This window comes from Capricornis sumatraensis, chromosome 11 (assembly GCF_032405125.1).
Source record: "Capricornis sumatraensis isolate serow.1 chromosome 11, serow.2, whole genome shotgun sequence".
NCBI lineage: Eukaryota > Metazoa > Chordata > Mammalia > Artiodactyla > Bovidae > Capricornis > Capricornis sumatraensis.
In genome coordinates this window covers 49,289,766-49,306,065 of record NC_091079.1, presented here as the reverse complement: position 1 = coordinate 49,306,065, position 16,300 = coordinate 49,289,766, and the positions used below count along the sequence as shown (strand labels likewise).

General features: G+C 40.9%; 1 protein-coding gene across 2 annotated transcripts in view; it reads left to right on the top strand.

Annotated features, from left to right (window-relative positions):
* The window catches only part of PDE7A (phosphodiesterase 7A), a 106,896-nt gene that overhangs the window by 57,594 nt on the left and 33,002 nt on the right, over nucleotides 1-16,300 (top strand). For both annotated transcript variants that reach the window (XM_068983664.1, XM_068983665.1), the window contains exons 2-3: nucleotides 2,496-2,556; nucleotides 6,829-6,912. In XM_068983664.1, the coding sequence (XP_068839765.1) occupies nucleotides 2,496-2,556; nucleotides 6,829-6,912 (145 nt within the window). The remainder of the gene's footprint in view (nucleotides 1-2,495; nucleotides 2,557-6,828; nucleotides 6,913-16,300) is intronic.

The window sequence follows — 16,300 nt, the reverse complement described above, 5'->3', positions numbered from 1 at the left end:
AGAGCAAATGCTGTATTTTTTTTTTAATGGAAAATAAAGTAGAACATGTATTTCAGTTCAGTTCAGTCACTCAGTCATGTCTGACTCTTTTCCACCCCATGGACTGCAGCTCACCAGGCCTCCCTGTCCATCGCCAACACCTGGAGTTTACCCAAACTCATGTCCATTGAGTCATTGATGCCATCCAGCCATCTCATCCTCTGCTGTTCCCTTCTCCTCCCACCTTCAATCTTTCCCAGCATCAGGGTCTTTTCAAATGAGTCAGTTCTTTGCATCAGGTGACCAGTGTATTGGAGTTTAAGCTTCAACATCAGTCCTTCCAGTGAATATTCAGGACTGATTTCCTTTAGAATGGACTGGTTGGATCTCCTTGCAGTCCAAGGGACCCTCAAGAATCTTCTCCAACACCACAGTTCAAAAGCATCAATTCTTCAGTGCTCAGCTTTCCTTATAGTCCAACTCTCACACCCATACATGACTACTGGAAAAACCATAGCTTTGACTAGACGGACCTTTGTTGGCAAAGTAATGTCTCTGCTTTTGAATATGCTGTCTAGGTTGATCATAACTTTTCTTCCAAGGAGCAAGCGTCTTTTAATTTCATGGCTGCAATCAACATCCGCAGTGATTTTGGAGCCCCTCAAAATAAAGTAAGCCACTGTTTCCACTGTCTCCCCATCTATTTGCCGAGAAGGGATGGGACCAGATGTCATGATCTTAGTTTTCTGAATGGTGAGTTTTAAGCCAACTTTTTCACTCTCCTCTTTCACTTTCATCAAGAGGCTCTTTGGTGGCTCTTTGCTTTCTGCCATAAGGGTGATGTCATCTGCATATCTGAGGTTATTGATATTTCTCCCAGCAATCTTGATTCCAGCTTGTGCTTCATCCAGCCCAGCGTTTCTCATGATGTATTCTGCATAGAAGTTAAATAAGCAGTGTGACAATATACAGCCTTGATATACTCCTTTCCCTATTCGGAACCAGTCTGTTGTTCCATGTCCAGTTCTAACTGTTGCTTCCTGACCTCCATACAGATTTGTCAGGAGACAGGTCAGGTGGTCTGGTGTTCCCATCTCTTTCAGAATTTTCCGAAGTTTGCTGTGGTCCACACAGTCAAAGGTTTTGGCATAGTCAATAAGGCAGAAGTAGATGTTTTTCTGGAACTCTCTTGCTTTTTCCATGATCCAGCAGATGTTGGCAAATTGATCTCTGGTTCCTCTGCCTTTTCTAAATCCAGCTTGAACATCTGGAAGTTCACGGTTCACATACTGTTGAAGCCTGGCTTGGAGAATTTTGAGCATTACTCTACTAGTGTGTGAGATGAGTGCAATTGTGTGGTAGTTGGAGCATTCTTTGGCATCGCCTTTCTTTGGGATTGGAATGGAAACTGACCTTTTCCAGTCCTGTGGCCACTGCTGAGTTTTCCAAATTTGCTGGCATATTGAGTGCAGCACTTTCACAGCATCATCTTCCAGGATTTGAAATAGCTCAGCTGGAATTCCGTCACCTCCGTTAGCTTTGTTCATAGTGATGCTTCCTAAGGCCCACTTGATTTCGCATTCCAAGAACATGTATTTGGTACCCAACAAACGCAAGTCAGATATACAGTTACACAAAATAAGCCTTAAGATAAGCGAATACTTCACAGAGAGATTTTTGAAACATATTATTTGTGAGTATATCTTACTAACAGGCTTCCCTGATAGCTCACTTGGTAAAGTGATAGCTTTACCAAGCTTCCCTGATAGCTCACTTGTCAGTGCAGGAGACCCCAGTGCGATTCCTGGGTTGGGAAGATCTGCTAGAGAGAGGGATAGGCTAACCACCCCAGTATTCTTGGGCTTCCCTTTTGGCTCAGCTGGAAAAGAATCTGCCTGCAATGCAGGAGACCTGGGTTCCATCTCTGGGTTGGGAAGATCCCCTGGAGAAGGGAAAGGCTACCCACTCCAGTATTCTGACCTGGAAAATTCCATGGACTGTATAGTCCATGGAGTTGCAAAAAGTCAGACACAAGTGAGTGACTTCCATGTCTTACTAACATGAAAATGAAATCCAACGAATAGATATGTAATCGACACTGTAAACAGTGGGCCAAAATTGGGAACATACCAGAAAGAAAATATATACCCTGAAAAGTGAAACTCTTCCTCCACTTTTGGCCTGAACACAGAGGACTGAAACTACCTACCCTGATTTACCTACATTTGTTAGTCTGCTTGGACTACTCTAACATATGCCACTGAGGGGGTGGCTTAAACAACAGAAACTCAAGGGTGGGGAGGCAAGATCAGAATTTACTGAGAAGTTCTGTATGCTGGAAGTCTGGGACAAAGGTGTCAGCCAGACTGGCAAATGCCATGTTTAATTTCATTTTGTGTATCCCAGCTTCTCTTGCACAGTGCATCACAGAAAATAACAAATACATATATGTTGAATTGAACTTGATATCACATACTAAATTGTCTGCATTAAAATGTGTGTGTTTTTTCTTCTAGAGGCGTGGAGCTATCTCCTATGACAGCTCGGATCAGACTGCACTGTACATTCGTATGCTTGGTAAGAATTCTTTATTTTGCATTTTGTTATCCAGTGGCTAAGTTGTGCCCGACTCTGCGACCCAATGAACTGCAGCATGCCAGGCTTCCCTGTCCTTCACTGTCTCCTGGAGTTTCTCAAATTCATGTGCATTGCGTCAGTGACGCTATCTAAGCGTCTCATCCTCTGTCGCCCACCTACTTCTCCTCCTGCCTTCAGTGTTTCTCAGCATCAGGGTCTTTTCCAGTGAGTTGGCTCTTTGCATCAGGTGGCCAAAGTATTGGAGCTTCAGCATCAGTCCTTCCAGTGAATATTCATTCAGGATTGATTTCCTTTAGGATTGACTGGTTTGATGTCCTTTCTGTCCAAAGGACTCTCAAGAGTCTTCTGTAGCACCGCAAATCAAAAAATCAAGTTTGCACTAGTATAAGTTAGTTTTGTTATCTACTGTTATTCAGGACTGAGATATCTTTCATTAGGAAGCTTTTCATCACTGTTGCAGCATAAATGTCTGTTACTTTGAAGTGGAATCTAGAAACCAAAATTAACGTGTTGTGGAAAAGAGGGGGGCATCTTAAGAGTTATAGGTAATTAAGAAATCTCTAGCTTTATAACTGAGACTCTTTTACCAGTACACAATTTTAAGATGCATCCTGATGATTCTTCATGAAAAGTCTTAGATTTGCAGAGTTGCTGAGTACTAAACAGATGTCCACGGTAATGTGAAAAAAGACGAGTCCACGAAACATACCTGACCTCATGGTCCTGTCCCTGGATGTGTTTGTTCTCAGTTGGCTGGTGAGAAGGCCGTGCGTCTTCTCCTAGTCTTGGTTCTTAAATCTTTAATGTATTACTCAAGTCCAGAGGGTAAATTAATTTGATGTGTGTGAGTGTATAATTTTCTTTCTTGCTCCCTCTCTTTGCCAGATTTTTTCCCTTCATCCACACACTCCTTGGTACCTTGTACGTTAGTTCATAATATTAAAAATGTACTATTAAGAGTCTCCAGGGACTTCCCTGGCGGTCTAGTGGTTAAGATTCCGTGTTGCCAGTGCAGGGGGGATGTAAGTTCAATCCCTGGTCCAGGAGCTAAGATGCTACATGGAGTGGCCAAAATTTTTTCAGTAAATAAATAATCTATTTTTAAAAGATTCCAGTGGACACCTTTACTCATCTTTTCTTACTGTCTTCTCTGGCTTGACTGTTCTCCTCATGCTCAGAATTCCTTGCTCAGTTTCTACAATACTGAGTCATCCTTACTCTTCCCCTGCTTCTGGGGTGTTTTTTTTCCCCCCCATTTCACTAACTCCTCCCCCTCCTCGTAAGCCCACATGTTCTCCAATGCCCTGTTTGTGTCATCTTCCCTTTTTTCCCTCCTTAATTTACTTTGTGTATCATATCTGCCTAGTTCCATTCTACCCTAGCACATATCTCCCCCAGGAACGGGGAGCCTTTTCTTCCTCACCATCTCCATCTCTCTGCAGAGATGTCCACATTCTGCTCTTGTTAAAACAAAGCTTAGACTCCTGTCTTCTTCACTCTGTGGAACGTCTCCACATGGATGTGCCATGGGCACCTCACATTTAACAGGCCTGTTAAAATGTTTGTGTTCCCCAAGTCTGTATATTTGATATTCTTTCACCATCTCAGAAAAAGGAACTTGAATCTTCGATTATCAGATCAGGAACCTTGGCATCATTCTGGTTTTCATTTTAAATTTATTTTTAATTGGAGAATAATTGCTTTACGGTGTTGTGTTGGATTCTGCTGTGCAATCCATGATTCAGCCATAAGTGTACATAGAGCCCCTGCCTCTCGAGCCTCCTCCCAGCCCCACCCCGGCGCTCTAGGTCGCCAGCGAGCCCGGCCGCGCTCCCTGTGCTGTGCGGCAGCCTCCCCCGGCTGTCTGCTTCCCGCAGCAGTGTCCGTATGTCAGAGCTCCTCTCTGTGCGTTTCACCCTCTCCCCACCACTGTGTCCGCAATCCATTCTCTGCGTCTGCATCTCTCTTCCTGCCCTTTGACTAGGTTATTCAGTACCATTTTTCTAGATTTCATATATATGCGTTAACAGTCAATATTTGTTTTTTTCTTTCTGACACGGTTCACTCTGTATGACAGATTCTAGGTTCATCAGCATCATTCTTGACTTGTTTCTCACTTTAGTCTATGTCCACTTCATCAGCAGATCCTCTTGACTGTTACCTTCAAAGTACATCCAGAATTTCACCACGCCAATGCTGTTACCATCCCAGCTGAAACCGCAGTTACTCAGTTTTTTATTGTTAGCTGTCGACACATTGTTGTGCATAAGATCTCCAGAACTTACTGTGCGTAATCGAAACTTTATTACCCTTGACCAGCATCTGCCCTTAATCACTTCCCCCCAGGGCATAGCTGTTGCCTCAGTGAATGCACTCATTCCTTAACTGGCCTCCCCGCGTCTACCTGTGTCTCTCTACTTGACTCTCTAGTCTATGCAACCAGTAAACGTTTTCAGACCTAAGTTAAATCCATCTTGCTCCTCTGTTCTGAATCTTGCAGTAGTTTTCTACCTTAGAGTAACAGCCAAAGCTATTATAATGGCCCATGAAGGTCCAACATGATCTAGCCTGACTGTTTCTCTGACCCCACCTTCTATCAGTTACCTTCACTCATCTCACTCCAGCCATGCTGGCCTCTCTGCTTGGTTTTGAACATGCCAAGCAAGCTCCCATCGCAGGATATTCGTGCTTGCTCTTCCTTACGTCTGGAACCCTCTCTGCCCAGGTGGCCATGAGGCTCGCTGCTTCCCTGCCTTTAGGTCCCTCAGCCTTGAGGCTGCTCAGATACTCTCTTTTCAGTGAAGTCTCTGACCACATCATGACCAGCTTCCCAACCTGGCTACCCTCACCTCCCTCCCTTTTCAGTTTTCTCTGCTTTCCTTTCTGCATTTTACTATTACCGTCTTCCACAGAGTGACATTATTTATTTGCTTTATTATTGGTCTCACTGCATGAAAGGACGCACTTCATGAAGACAGGGACTCTGTGTATTTTGCTCACTGCTGTATTTCCTGATATGCAGCAAGTGCTCAGTAAACATTTGATCCAGAGTGAAGGCATTGCCACATGAGAGAAGTGATTAATCATTATAGGATAGACTCACAGTGGCTGACAGGCCCCTTGAAATGAAGCATAAGCAGGAAGGCGTTCCAGGCAAGTGGAATTGTAAGCAGGTGTAGGCCCTGAAGACTTAAAGGTTATGAACTTGGAGGCTGTGAAAGTGTAATGGGAAAGTTCCTGCCTTTGGAGCCCACAGAGTTAGGTTTAAATCTTGACTCTGCTTTATACCAGCTTTGTGGCCTGTACGTGCTCTTTAACATCTAGAAATCTCAGTTACTGGATCTGAAAATGGGGGTTAAGATTCCTGCCTCTTGGGACTTCCCTGCTGGTCCAGTGGCTAAGACTCTGTACCCCCATTGTAAGGGGTTTGATCCCTGGTCAGGGAACTATTAGTAGATCCCACATGCTGCAACTGACACCTGTTTCAGCCAAATAGATAAATATTAAAAAGAAAAAGATTCCTATCTCTCAGAGTTGGTTAGAGAATTAAATAAAAGGATGTCTTCAAAGTGCAGAAAGAATACCTGGCACAAGACTGCAGTGGTTATGTTGCTGTAGGTCCAAGAGTCACATGGATACAAGAGGCACATACTGAGCTTATCAGCAGCAAAGTTTACAACCGAAGACCTTGACTATCCTCACTTTCAGTGAGAAAAGAGGTTGATCACATTAAATGTCTCAGGCGAAATATCTAACGTTTTAATTTTCTATACCTTTCAAAAAATGTAAGCTGCTCGAGAATAGGTAATATATTTTCTATTTCTTTATATCCCGTATAGCCTATAGTATAGTGCTAGGCAGAGTAGACACTTGGTAAATATTTGCTTCTCACTGTGGCTTTTTAAAGTTTCCTGCTCAGGATTTTTTTAACTCCATGGGAGTAATAAGATATGAGTTTGGATTATCATATACTTGAGTCATCTTTCAGAAGGTGACTCTAAAATAGAGATTATAATTACTGTAGGGGAGGTTTAAAAAAAAGAAAAGAAAACTGTTCATCTAGCCTTACAACTCAGTGCTGAAAATTTGTAAACCCCTTCAAATAAATCAGCTCTTAACTACCTACTCCATTCATATCATTAGTAGGCCATTCTTTGTGAGTATGATACCACTGAGACCTCTACTGCATGTGGGAGCTTCTTCCTGAAAAACAGCCATCTCAACTTTCGTTTTACCCCTGATTCTGTTTAGGAGATGTACGTGTAAGGAGTCGAGCAGGATTTGAATCAGAAAGACGAGGTTCTCATCCATATATTGATTTTCGTATTTTTCACGGTAAGTGTTGGCAGATATACTGTTTCTCTCAGACTTACAGTAAACTTCGGGTTTTCATAAAATGATGTAATTTTCCAAGAGGGGAGAAAGGAATACAAGAAAAAACATGTTCAAAATGTTTTCAAAACATTAGGTCATGATAAATGACACTTTATTCCTAAATAATGTTTGTAAATGTTTAGAGGCAAGTAGAGTTGGAAATTATAAAAATATGAAAGCTAATAATAGTTTTTCTTCTTCCTAATTTAAATGTGAAATTACTTTGGTACATTCTTTTCTTTTTAAAAGCTGCATTTTCAAAACAGTTTCATTCTAAATATTTTGTCTTCACTACGGTAAATAAGTGTTTCTGTGCAAATGATATTTTATAAAGGTATTTCATCACAAGAAGGTGTATCCTTTGAATTTATTTTTAAAAATACATATAACCTTGAAAGATGTTTTTGAAAACAAACATTGTTTGGTTCCAGCGCATGATGAAGAAAAAGGAAAAGACAGAACTTCTAAGACCCTTGAATATTACATATTAAATCTGTTTTTGGAGGAGTTCTACTTTTGGTAACATTGGATAGATCAAACATTAAGAAAACTGGACTGAATATAAAAGACTGTGTATTTGAGTGTGTGAGAATACCATCGAGGCAGGGACGAGCCTGGCATTTCAGCTGACTTTTCCCCTTAGTGGCATCTGCTGATGCTGGGAAAGTGAGTGAGAAGCTGAGCAGAGCTTTTTGTTGGATACCCGAAGCTAGAACAACAAAAACAGATGTTTATAGCTCACTGGGGCTGGGGGATTGTCCTGGTAAACTCTCTATGCTTAAGTTAGAAATTCCAAGAGCTGTGTGTTAGAAATAAATCCCAGCTTTAAAGTATCTCAGTCAATGATTAGATTAAGATTATCTGTGATTTTTTAGGGCCTCTAGGTCACCTGCCAGAAGTCAATATTAAACCTCTTTGGAGGAAGCAGACTCTTGATTTGGCTTGGGAATATTTTATTGAGAATTTTTGCTTTTATGTGCATGAGAGATAATGGTCTGTAGTTTTCTTTTTTATATATAATGTCTCTTTAGAGTGAGTTAGGAAGTGTTGCCTCTGCTTCTAGCCTCTGAAAGGGATTGTAAAGAATTGATATAATTTTTTCCTTAAATAATTCACCAGTGAAACCCATCTAGGCCTCGTGTTTTCTGTTTTGGAAGGTTACTGATTTAATGATTTAGATTCTTTAGTATTAATAAATTTAAGCCTTTTCAGATTGGCCAATTCTTCCTCTGTGAGTTTTGCCAGACATTTACTGTGGGATTAACCTGGTCAGGCTCCTGGAGGTAAATCTCACAAGCTTCTTCCTGTACTCAGCTCATGCCTAGATTTCCCTGAAGTTTTTAATTCTCAAGGAACCCTCCAGAAGCTCATCAACTGTGTTCAGGTTCCTCTGCCCCAGTACTGGCTTTCAAGGAGGTTTCTGTTTGTGAGTCTCTGTGCCAGTAAGTTATCTCTGTTCGCCCGTCTCTCCAACCTTGGGGCAGTGAGTCACCTGGTGTCCCCACCTCTTCAGCAGATCCTGGAAGAGTTGTTGACTTTTCAGTCTATTCAGCTTCTTGTGTGTTGTTAGGACAGAATGGCAGCTTCTCAGCTCCTTCTGTGCAGTTCTAGAAACCAGAAATGCTATGTTATTTTTAAGTGAAACGATACAGTAAGTATTTTGAATTTCTGTTCTAGTTCCTATCATGGAAAGTATCACTGGATATAATCCTCATAAACTAAAACTCTCTGGGGCAATTAATAATTTTAAGAGTGTAAAAGAGTTCTGGGATCAACATGTAGAACGTTGCAGTTACCTCTCTAAAAGCGTGACGTCCTGAGGTTTTATAGCAAATTATTCAGGATCTTTTAAAGGCTGCTTATTGGCTTCCCTGGTGGCGCAGATGGTAAAGAATCTGCCTGCCAATGCAGAAGACACAGGTTCGATCCCTGGGTCAGGAAGATCCCCTGAAGAAGGAACTGACAACCCAACTCCAGTGTTCTCGCCTGGAGAATTACATGCACAGAGGAGCCTGGTCGGCTACAGTCCATGTGGTCACAAAGAGCTGGACACAACTTAGGGACTAAACAACAATTAGTCTCACAGCTCTTTAAATTCTTTCAGATTAAAAAAAGGAATCATTCAGAGTTATTTCTGTGTAGAGCAAATACAGTATTAAAGAAGCGCATATAATACTCCGTGTAAATACCTATAAAAAATCTTTGGAAACAAATATTAGTAAAAAATATATGAATAGCATAAAAGAATACTCCAAGCTTAGATGGTTTTTTTGGGGAAAGGAAGAGTACTTTTTCTTTGTAACATTACATTAGAACTTGGTAACATTGGTTGCCTCCAGGAGGGAAACCAGGATGGCTTAAGGACATGAGAAAGGAAATTTTTGTTGTACCCCCTTTTGAATTTTGGTTCATGTGAACATATACCCATTGAAACATTTAGATAAAATTCTTTGTAAATATTGTAATATTACAAAAATTGGCTCTGAGTAAGAATATCAGTAAAATGGTGAAGTCTACATATTGACCTAAAGAAAAATGCAGTTGCATTGTGAGTTCCTAGGCTTTAACTGAATTTAGTGAAAAGAGAGTCCAAAATGCAGTACTTGGATGCAATCTCAAAAACGACAGAATGATCTGTGTTCGTTTCCAAGGCAAACCATTCAATATCACAGTAATCCAAGTCTCTGCCCCAACCAGTAACGTGAAGAAGCTGAAGTTGAACGGTTCTATGAAGACCTACAAGACCTTTTAGAACTAACACCCCAAAAAGATGTCCTTTTCATTATAGGGGACTGGAATGCAAAAGTAGGAAGTCAAGAAACACCTGGAGTAATAGGCAAATTTGGCCTTGGAATGCAGGATGAAGGAGGGCAAAGACTAATAGAGTTTTGCCAAGAAAATGCACTGGTCATAGCAAACAGCCTCTTCCAACAACACAAGAGAAGAGTCTACACATGGACATCACCAGATGGTCAACACCGAAATCAGATTGATTATATTCTCTGCAGCCAAAGATAGAGAAGCTCCATACAGTCAACAAAAACAAGACCAGGAGCTGACTGTGGCTCAGATCATGAACTCCTTATTGCCAAATTCAGACTTAAATTGAAGAAAGTAGGGAAAACCACTCAACCATTCAGGTATGACCTAAATAAAATCCCTTATGATTATACAGTGGAAGTGAGAAATAGATTTAAGGGCCTAGATCTGATAGAGTGCCTGATGAACTATGGACAGAGGTTCGTGACTTTGTACAGGAGACAGGGATCAAGACCATCCCCATGGAAAAGAAATGCAAAAAAGCAAAATGGTTGTCTGAGGAGGCCTTACAAATAGCTGTGAAAAGAAGAGAAGTGAAAAGGAAAGGAGAAAAGGAAAGATAAAAGCATCTGAATGCAGAGTTCCAAAGAATAGCAAGAAGAGATGAGAAAGCCTTCCTCAGCGATCAGTGCAAAGAAATAGAGGATAACAACAGAATGGGAAAGACTAGAGATCTCTTCAAGAAAATTAGAGATACCAAGGGAACATTTGATGGAAAGATGGGCTCAATAAAGGACAGAAATGGTATGGACCTAACAGAAGCAGAAGATATTAAGAAGAGATGGCAAGAATACACAGAAGAACTGTACAAAAAAGATCTTCACGATTCAGATAATCACAATGGTGTGATCACTAACCTAAAGCCAGACATCCTGGAATGTGAAGTCAAGTGGGCCTTACAAAGCATCAGTATGAACAAAGCCAGTGGAGGTGATGGTATTCCAGAGGAGCTATTTCAAATCCTGGAAGATGATGCTGTGAAAGTGCTGCACTCAATATGCCAGTAATTTGGACAACTCAGCAGTGGCCACGGGACTGGAAAAGGTCAGTTTTCATTCCAATCCCAAAGAAAGGCAATGCCAAAGAATGCTCCAACTACCAAACAATTGTACTCATCTCACACACTAGTAGAGTAATGCTCAAAATTCTCCAAGCCAGGCTTCAACAGTATGTGAACCATGAACTTCCTGATGTTCAAGCTGGATTTAGAAAGGCAGAGGAACCAGGATCAAATTGCCAGCATCCACTAGATCATCAAAAAAGCTAGGGAATTCCAGAAAAACATCTACTTCTGCTTTATTGACTATGCCAAAGCTTTTGATTGTGTGGACCACAACAAACTTTGGAAAATTCTGAAAGAGATGGGAATATCAGACCACCTGACCTGCCTCTTGAGAAATTTGTACACAGGTCAGGAAGCAACAGTTAGAACTGGACATGGAACAACATTACTGGTTCCAAATAGGAAAAGGAGTATGTCAAGGCTGTATATTGTCACCCTGCATATTTAACTTATATGCAGAGTACATCATGAGAAACGCTGGGCTGGAAGAAGCACAAGCTGGAATCAAGATTGCCGGGTGAAATATCAATAACCTCAGATATGCAGATGACACCACCCTTATGGCAGAAAGTGAAGAGGAACTAAAAAGCCTCTTGATGAAAGTGAAAGAGGAGAGTGAAAAAGTTGGCTTAAAGCTCAACATTCAGAAAATGAAGATCATGGCATCTGGTCCCATGACTTCATAGGAAATAAATGGGGGAACAGTGGAAACAGTATCAGACTTTATTTTGGGGGGCTCCAAAATCACTGCAGATGGTGACTGAAGCCATGAAATTAAAAGACGGTTACTCTTTGGAAGAAAAGTTATGACCAACCTAGATAGCATATTCAAAAGCAGAAACATTACTTTGCCAACAAAGGTCCATCTAGTCAAGGCTATGGTTTTTCCAGTGGTCATGTATGGATGTGAGAATTGGACTGTGAAGAAAGCTGAGTGCCAAAGAATTGATGCTTTTGAACTGTGGTATTGGAGAAGACTCTTGAAAGTCCCTTGGAATGCAAGGAGATCCAACCAGTCCATTCTGAAGATCAGCCCCGAGATTTCTTTGAAAGAAATGATGCTAAAGCTAAAACTCCAGTACTTTGGCCACCTCATGGGAAGAGTTGACTCATTGGAAAAGACTCTGATGCTGGGAGGGATTGGGGGCAGGAGGAGAAGGGGACGACAGAGGATGAGATGGCTGGATGGCATCACTAACTCGATGGACATGAGTTTGGGTGAATTCTGGGAGTTAGTGATGGACAGGGAGGCCTGGCGTGCTCTGATTCATGGGGTTGCAAAGAGTTGGACGCAACTGAACTGAAGTGAAATAGAGGATTTGAATATTATAATTGTTAAAAGATGTTGGAAATCTTGAATACACCTAATGGGGCTTTTTGGTGGGAGAGGAGTTAGAAATGGTCACATTGTTGGAAGTAATCTTTCATGGAATTAAAATAGGATGTTTATCTTCTAAGTCAGTATGAAACCAGGAGCAAAGAATATAAAATCTAAAGGCAAAAATATGATCAAAGATGTCAGTAATGGCAGTAAAGGTAAATGAATGAAATAAATACTCCTCAGAGATAAAGATGCCCAGATTGGGTGAAACATGAAACCTAGTGGCAAGAAGTGGTCAGAGGCAATGTGAGGCAGTCCCAGACTTGAGGTTCCTCAGGTTTGGGGACTGGGCCTGCACGCTGACCTCCTGATGTGGAGCCTCTGTGGTCTGGCGTCTCAGAGGAGTCCACACAGCTTCCGAGGATTGCGGATTCTCTTCCTGACCCCATCATGGCAAATGTCCTGGACTCTGGGCCACAGTTGAAAATTCACTGTGAAACTGATCCTGCAGTTATTGCCAAACAGGAGTGTCACTCTAAGCCAAAATGATCATTTAACTTGGAGGGGTTTTTAAGATGGAGAGAAGTGAGTCATTCTTTCCTGCTGGTATAGTAGGCTCTATTTATCACACCACTCAGAATTCTGAAAAGAAAAAATTTTAATCTGGCATATTTTGTGAAGTGTGATCTTAAAAAGATTTCTTAGTCCATAAGAAACAGTGTTTGGCTTTACCATATCAGGGTGCATTCTCTAGCTATTTAGCCGTTCAGGGAACAATTACAGGTCCCAAGTTAACAAGTGGAACCTCAATAATAATGTTATTACATAGATATCACATAATCTGCCTTGAGTTTCTGTGGTTTGGATTATCCTTTGTCATAAATCATTATTTTTGTTTTCGTGAGGCCTGTAAATGGATTTTCACAATAGGATTTGCCATGTGGATTATCATGCAGTGAGTTCTGACTTTAAATCTTTCTAAAAGGGTATAAGGAGGCAAAAGAAGAAACTTAGCTGAACATGGAAATGCATTAAATACAGAAGCAGTGTTCAGCCTCACTCTTAAAACAAATTCCTATCAGATGTAACAAGTTAAGCAAATGAGCCACTGAGGCGCTAGTGATAGAAGCTCACATTACAAACTATGCATCAGGAATTTTAAACATGTTTTTTCCTCTTTGATTTCAGCACTAGAAATGTATGCAAAGGGAATAATCTTATACAAATATGAATGTAGGTGGGAAGACATTCATGTTGGTCTTATTAATAATAGGAGCATGTATTAATTAGGTTGTGGTGTTACTCACTGAAGTATTTGAGGGTAAACACCAAAATGTTTAAAACCTACCCTCAGATGTTCAAAATAGAATCAGGTCACATACCACACAATGCATGTGCACACATGCACACACACACACACACAACACACACACAGTACAAACTGGTAAAGCAGGTGAAATAAAATGTTAACAGTGGCAAATCTGAGTAAAGAGGTATGTGATAAAGAGTATTCCTTGCACTGTTTGGCTTTGTAACTTTTTGTGATCTCCAAACAAAAAGCTTTAAAAGTATGGTAATTAAATTATGCATTTATTAAGAATCAGGGGTTTATACTGAGAGTACAAATTTATTAGCCAATATTAGATCATATCTGTGGTTGTTTATAAAGAAGGGAGAAAGTTCAGACTTTGGGAGGACATTTTGAAACTGCCCTCTATTCGTGATTACAGAGGGTGGAGGGATTTTTATGACCAGGAATCCTCTTTGCTAGAAGTGTTTTCCCAAACACCTGGTGTGTTGTAAACATGCAGTCAGGGTTAGTCTGTTGCAGATTCTGCTTTAAAAGTTAAATCTTCCTCAACTAATGGATGTATCCTACAGAGGCTTTCATTCTTAACTAGATTTTGTTGTTGTTTGGGGGGTTTTGTTTGGTTGGTTGTGTCTTGGTCTCTAATGCTTTAAGTAGACGGTTCATGCTAGCTTCTTTGTGAACTTATCAGGTGTTATTATCTTGGTTCTATGGGACAAGAAAACAAAAAAATTTTCCCAGATATCATTGCTCACTAAAGAAATTTTATGAAGCCTTCTTTTACCTCTGTTTGTGTTCTTATTACTTACCTTAGAGTGCAAAAGATAATGTATATCACACATATTTGCATAGTTTGAGAATGGGATTTTTCATGTAAGGAAGTCATTGTTGATATTATTTTAGGATGCTCAGAAACATTCCTTGGGGTACTGTTGTGTACTAATATTTTCTTCTCTGGGTGTTGGTGATTTAGTCACCAAGTCATTCTGACTCTTGAGACCCTATGGACTGCAGCCCGCCAGGCTCCTCCGTCCATGGCAAGAATACTAGAGTGGGTTACCATCTCCTTCTCTAGGGGATCTTCCTGACCCAGGAATCAAACCCAGGCCTCCTGCATTACAGGCAGATTCTTTACCAACTGAGCTATAAGGAAAGCCCTCCATTTTTACAGTTTAGACAAAACTTACATATCAGTGGGAATTATATGATGGGTTGTGTTTATTTAGAAATTTGGAAGATCTTAACTTATTAAAGATACTGCTGAAATTTTCAGATGCTCACATTAGTCAGAAATTTTTATTTAGCCCAAAAAAAGATGTAAGATTGCTTACTGATTGAGAGCAGTTTCTGGTGATGCTATTTAAAAGTGTCATAACAACCCTTGAGTATTCACACTATGCTAATCACTAATTGTTTAGATAGCAAAGAGCTAACATTGGTGCTTCTTACTTAACCTCTTTGTCCCTTGTCTGTCCCCCAAAGCTATACGTGGAATCGTGTAATGATGTTGAAATCTGTAGGATTATTAGCAGATAAAGCAGTTGACTCTTATCGTGTGATCATTTTATAATATACACCTTTTTTTTTTAAAGGCTTGGTTCACTTTCTCAAGAGACAATTGATTAGTTTCTGGCAAATATTTCAACTTGAGTGTTAGCATTGACACTTCTTTGACAGCTACTGAAAAACTTCAACATTCATCCCATTCTTACAAGATCCCCAACCTTCAGACCTGCTCTGTCTAGGAATTACTTCCACTTAGGTCCAGATTTCAGGTCCTCTGGCTTTTATAAACTGATTCTTGATGTCCCTTGTGCAACTAATTTTTCAGCAGCGTAGTCTCCTTACCTTATGTTGTGAAGACTGACGGTTTTGAAGCACCTGATAATAATGAGCAATATGTACATTAAGAAAAATTGGGAGGAAAAAGTAATGGGGGGAGAGAATAAGGCTGAGGAGAGAGAAATTGATTGATTAGAAAGAGCAAGAGAGTGGCAAAGTTGTTAGGCTGGTGGCTGAGTGGTGTGAACTGAAAAGGGCCTCCAAGTTGGGTCTCCCTAATGCAGCTTCTTTGCTTCTGAGCATCACATCACCTCACCAGGCTTTCAAGGAGCCTCCCTCCTGTCAGCTTCCTTCTTTTGAATAAGTTGGCTTTAGTGACCAGCTTTCTGTAGGCTGGATTAAGAGCCCCAAATATTCTTACAAATACTTTTCTGTGTCCAGTTGACCATACACCTGGTCTCTTGAATTATAATATTTTGGACTCCTAAATTAGGTGGACTTCAGTCACTCAGTCGTGTCCAACTCTTTGCGACCCCATGCATCGCAGCACGCCAGGCCTCCCTGTCCATCACCAGCTCCCGAAGTCTACTCAAACTCAGGTCCATTGAGTCGATGATGCCATCCAGCCATCTCATCCTCTGTCGTCCCCTTCTCCTCCTACCTCCAATCCCTCCCAGCATCAGGGTCTTTTCCAATGAGTCAACTCTTTGCATGAGGTGGCCAAAGTATTGGAGTTTCTTTCAGCTTTAGCATCAGTCCTTCCAATGAACACCCAGGACTGGTCTCCTTTAGGATGGACTGGTTGGACCTCCTTGCAGTCCAAAGGACTCTCAAGAGTTTTCTCCAACACCACAGTTCAGAAGCATCAATTCTTCGGCACTCAGCTTTCTTCACAGTCCAACTCTCACATCCATACGTGACCACTGGAAAAACCATAGCCTTGACTAGATGAACCTTTGTTGGCAAAGTAATGTTTCTGCTTTTCAACATGCTATCTAGGTTGGTCATAACTTTCCTTCCAAGGAGTGAGTGTCTTTTAATTTCATGGCTGCAG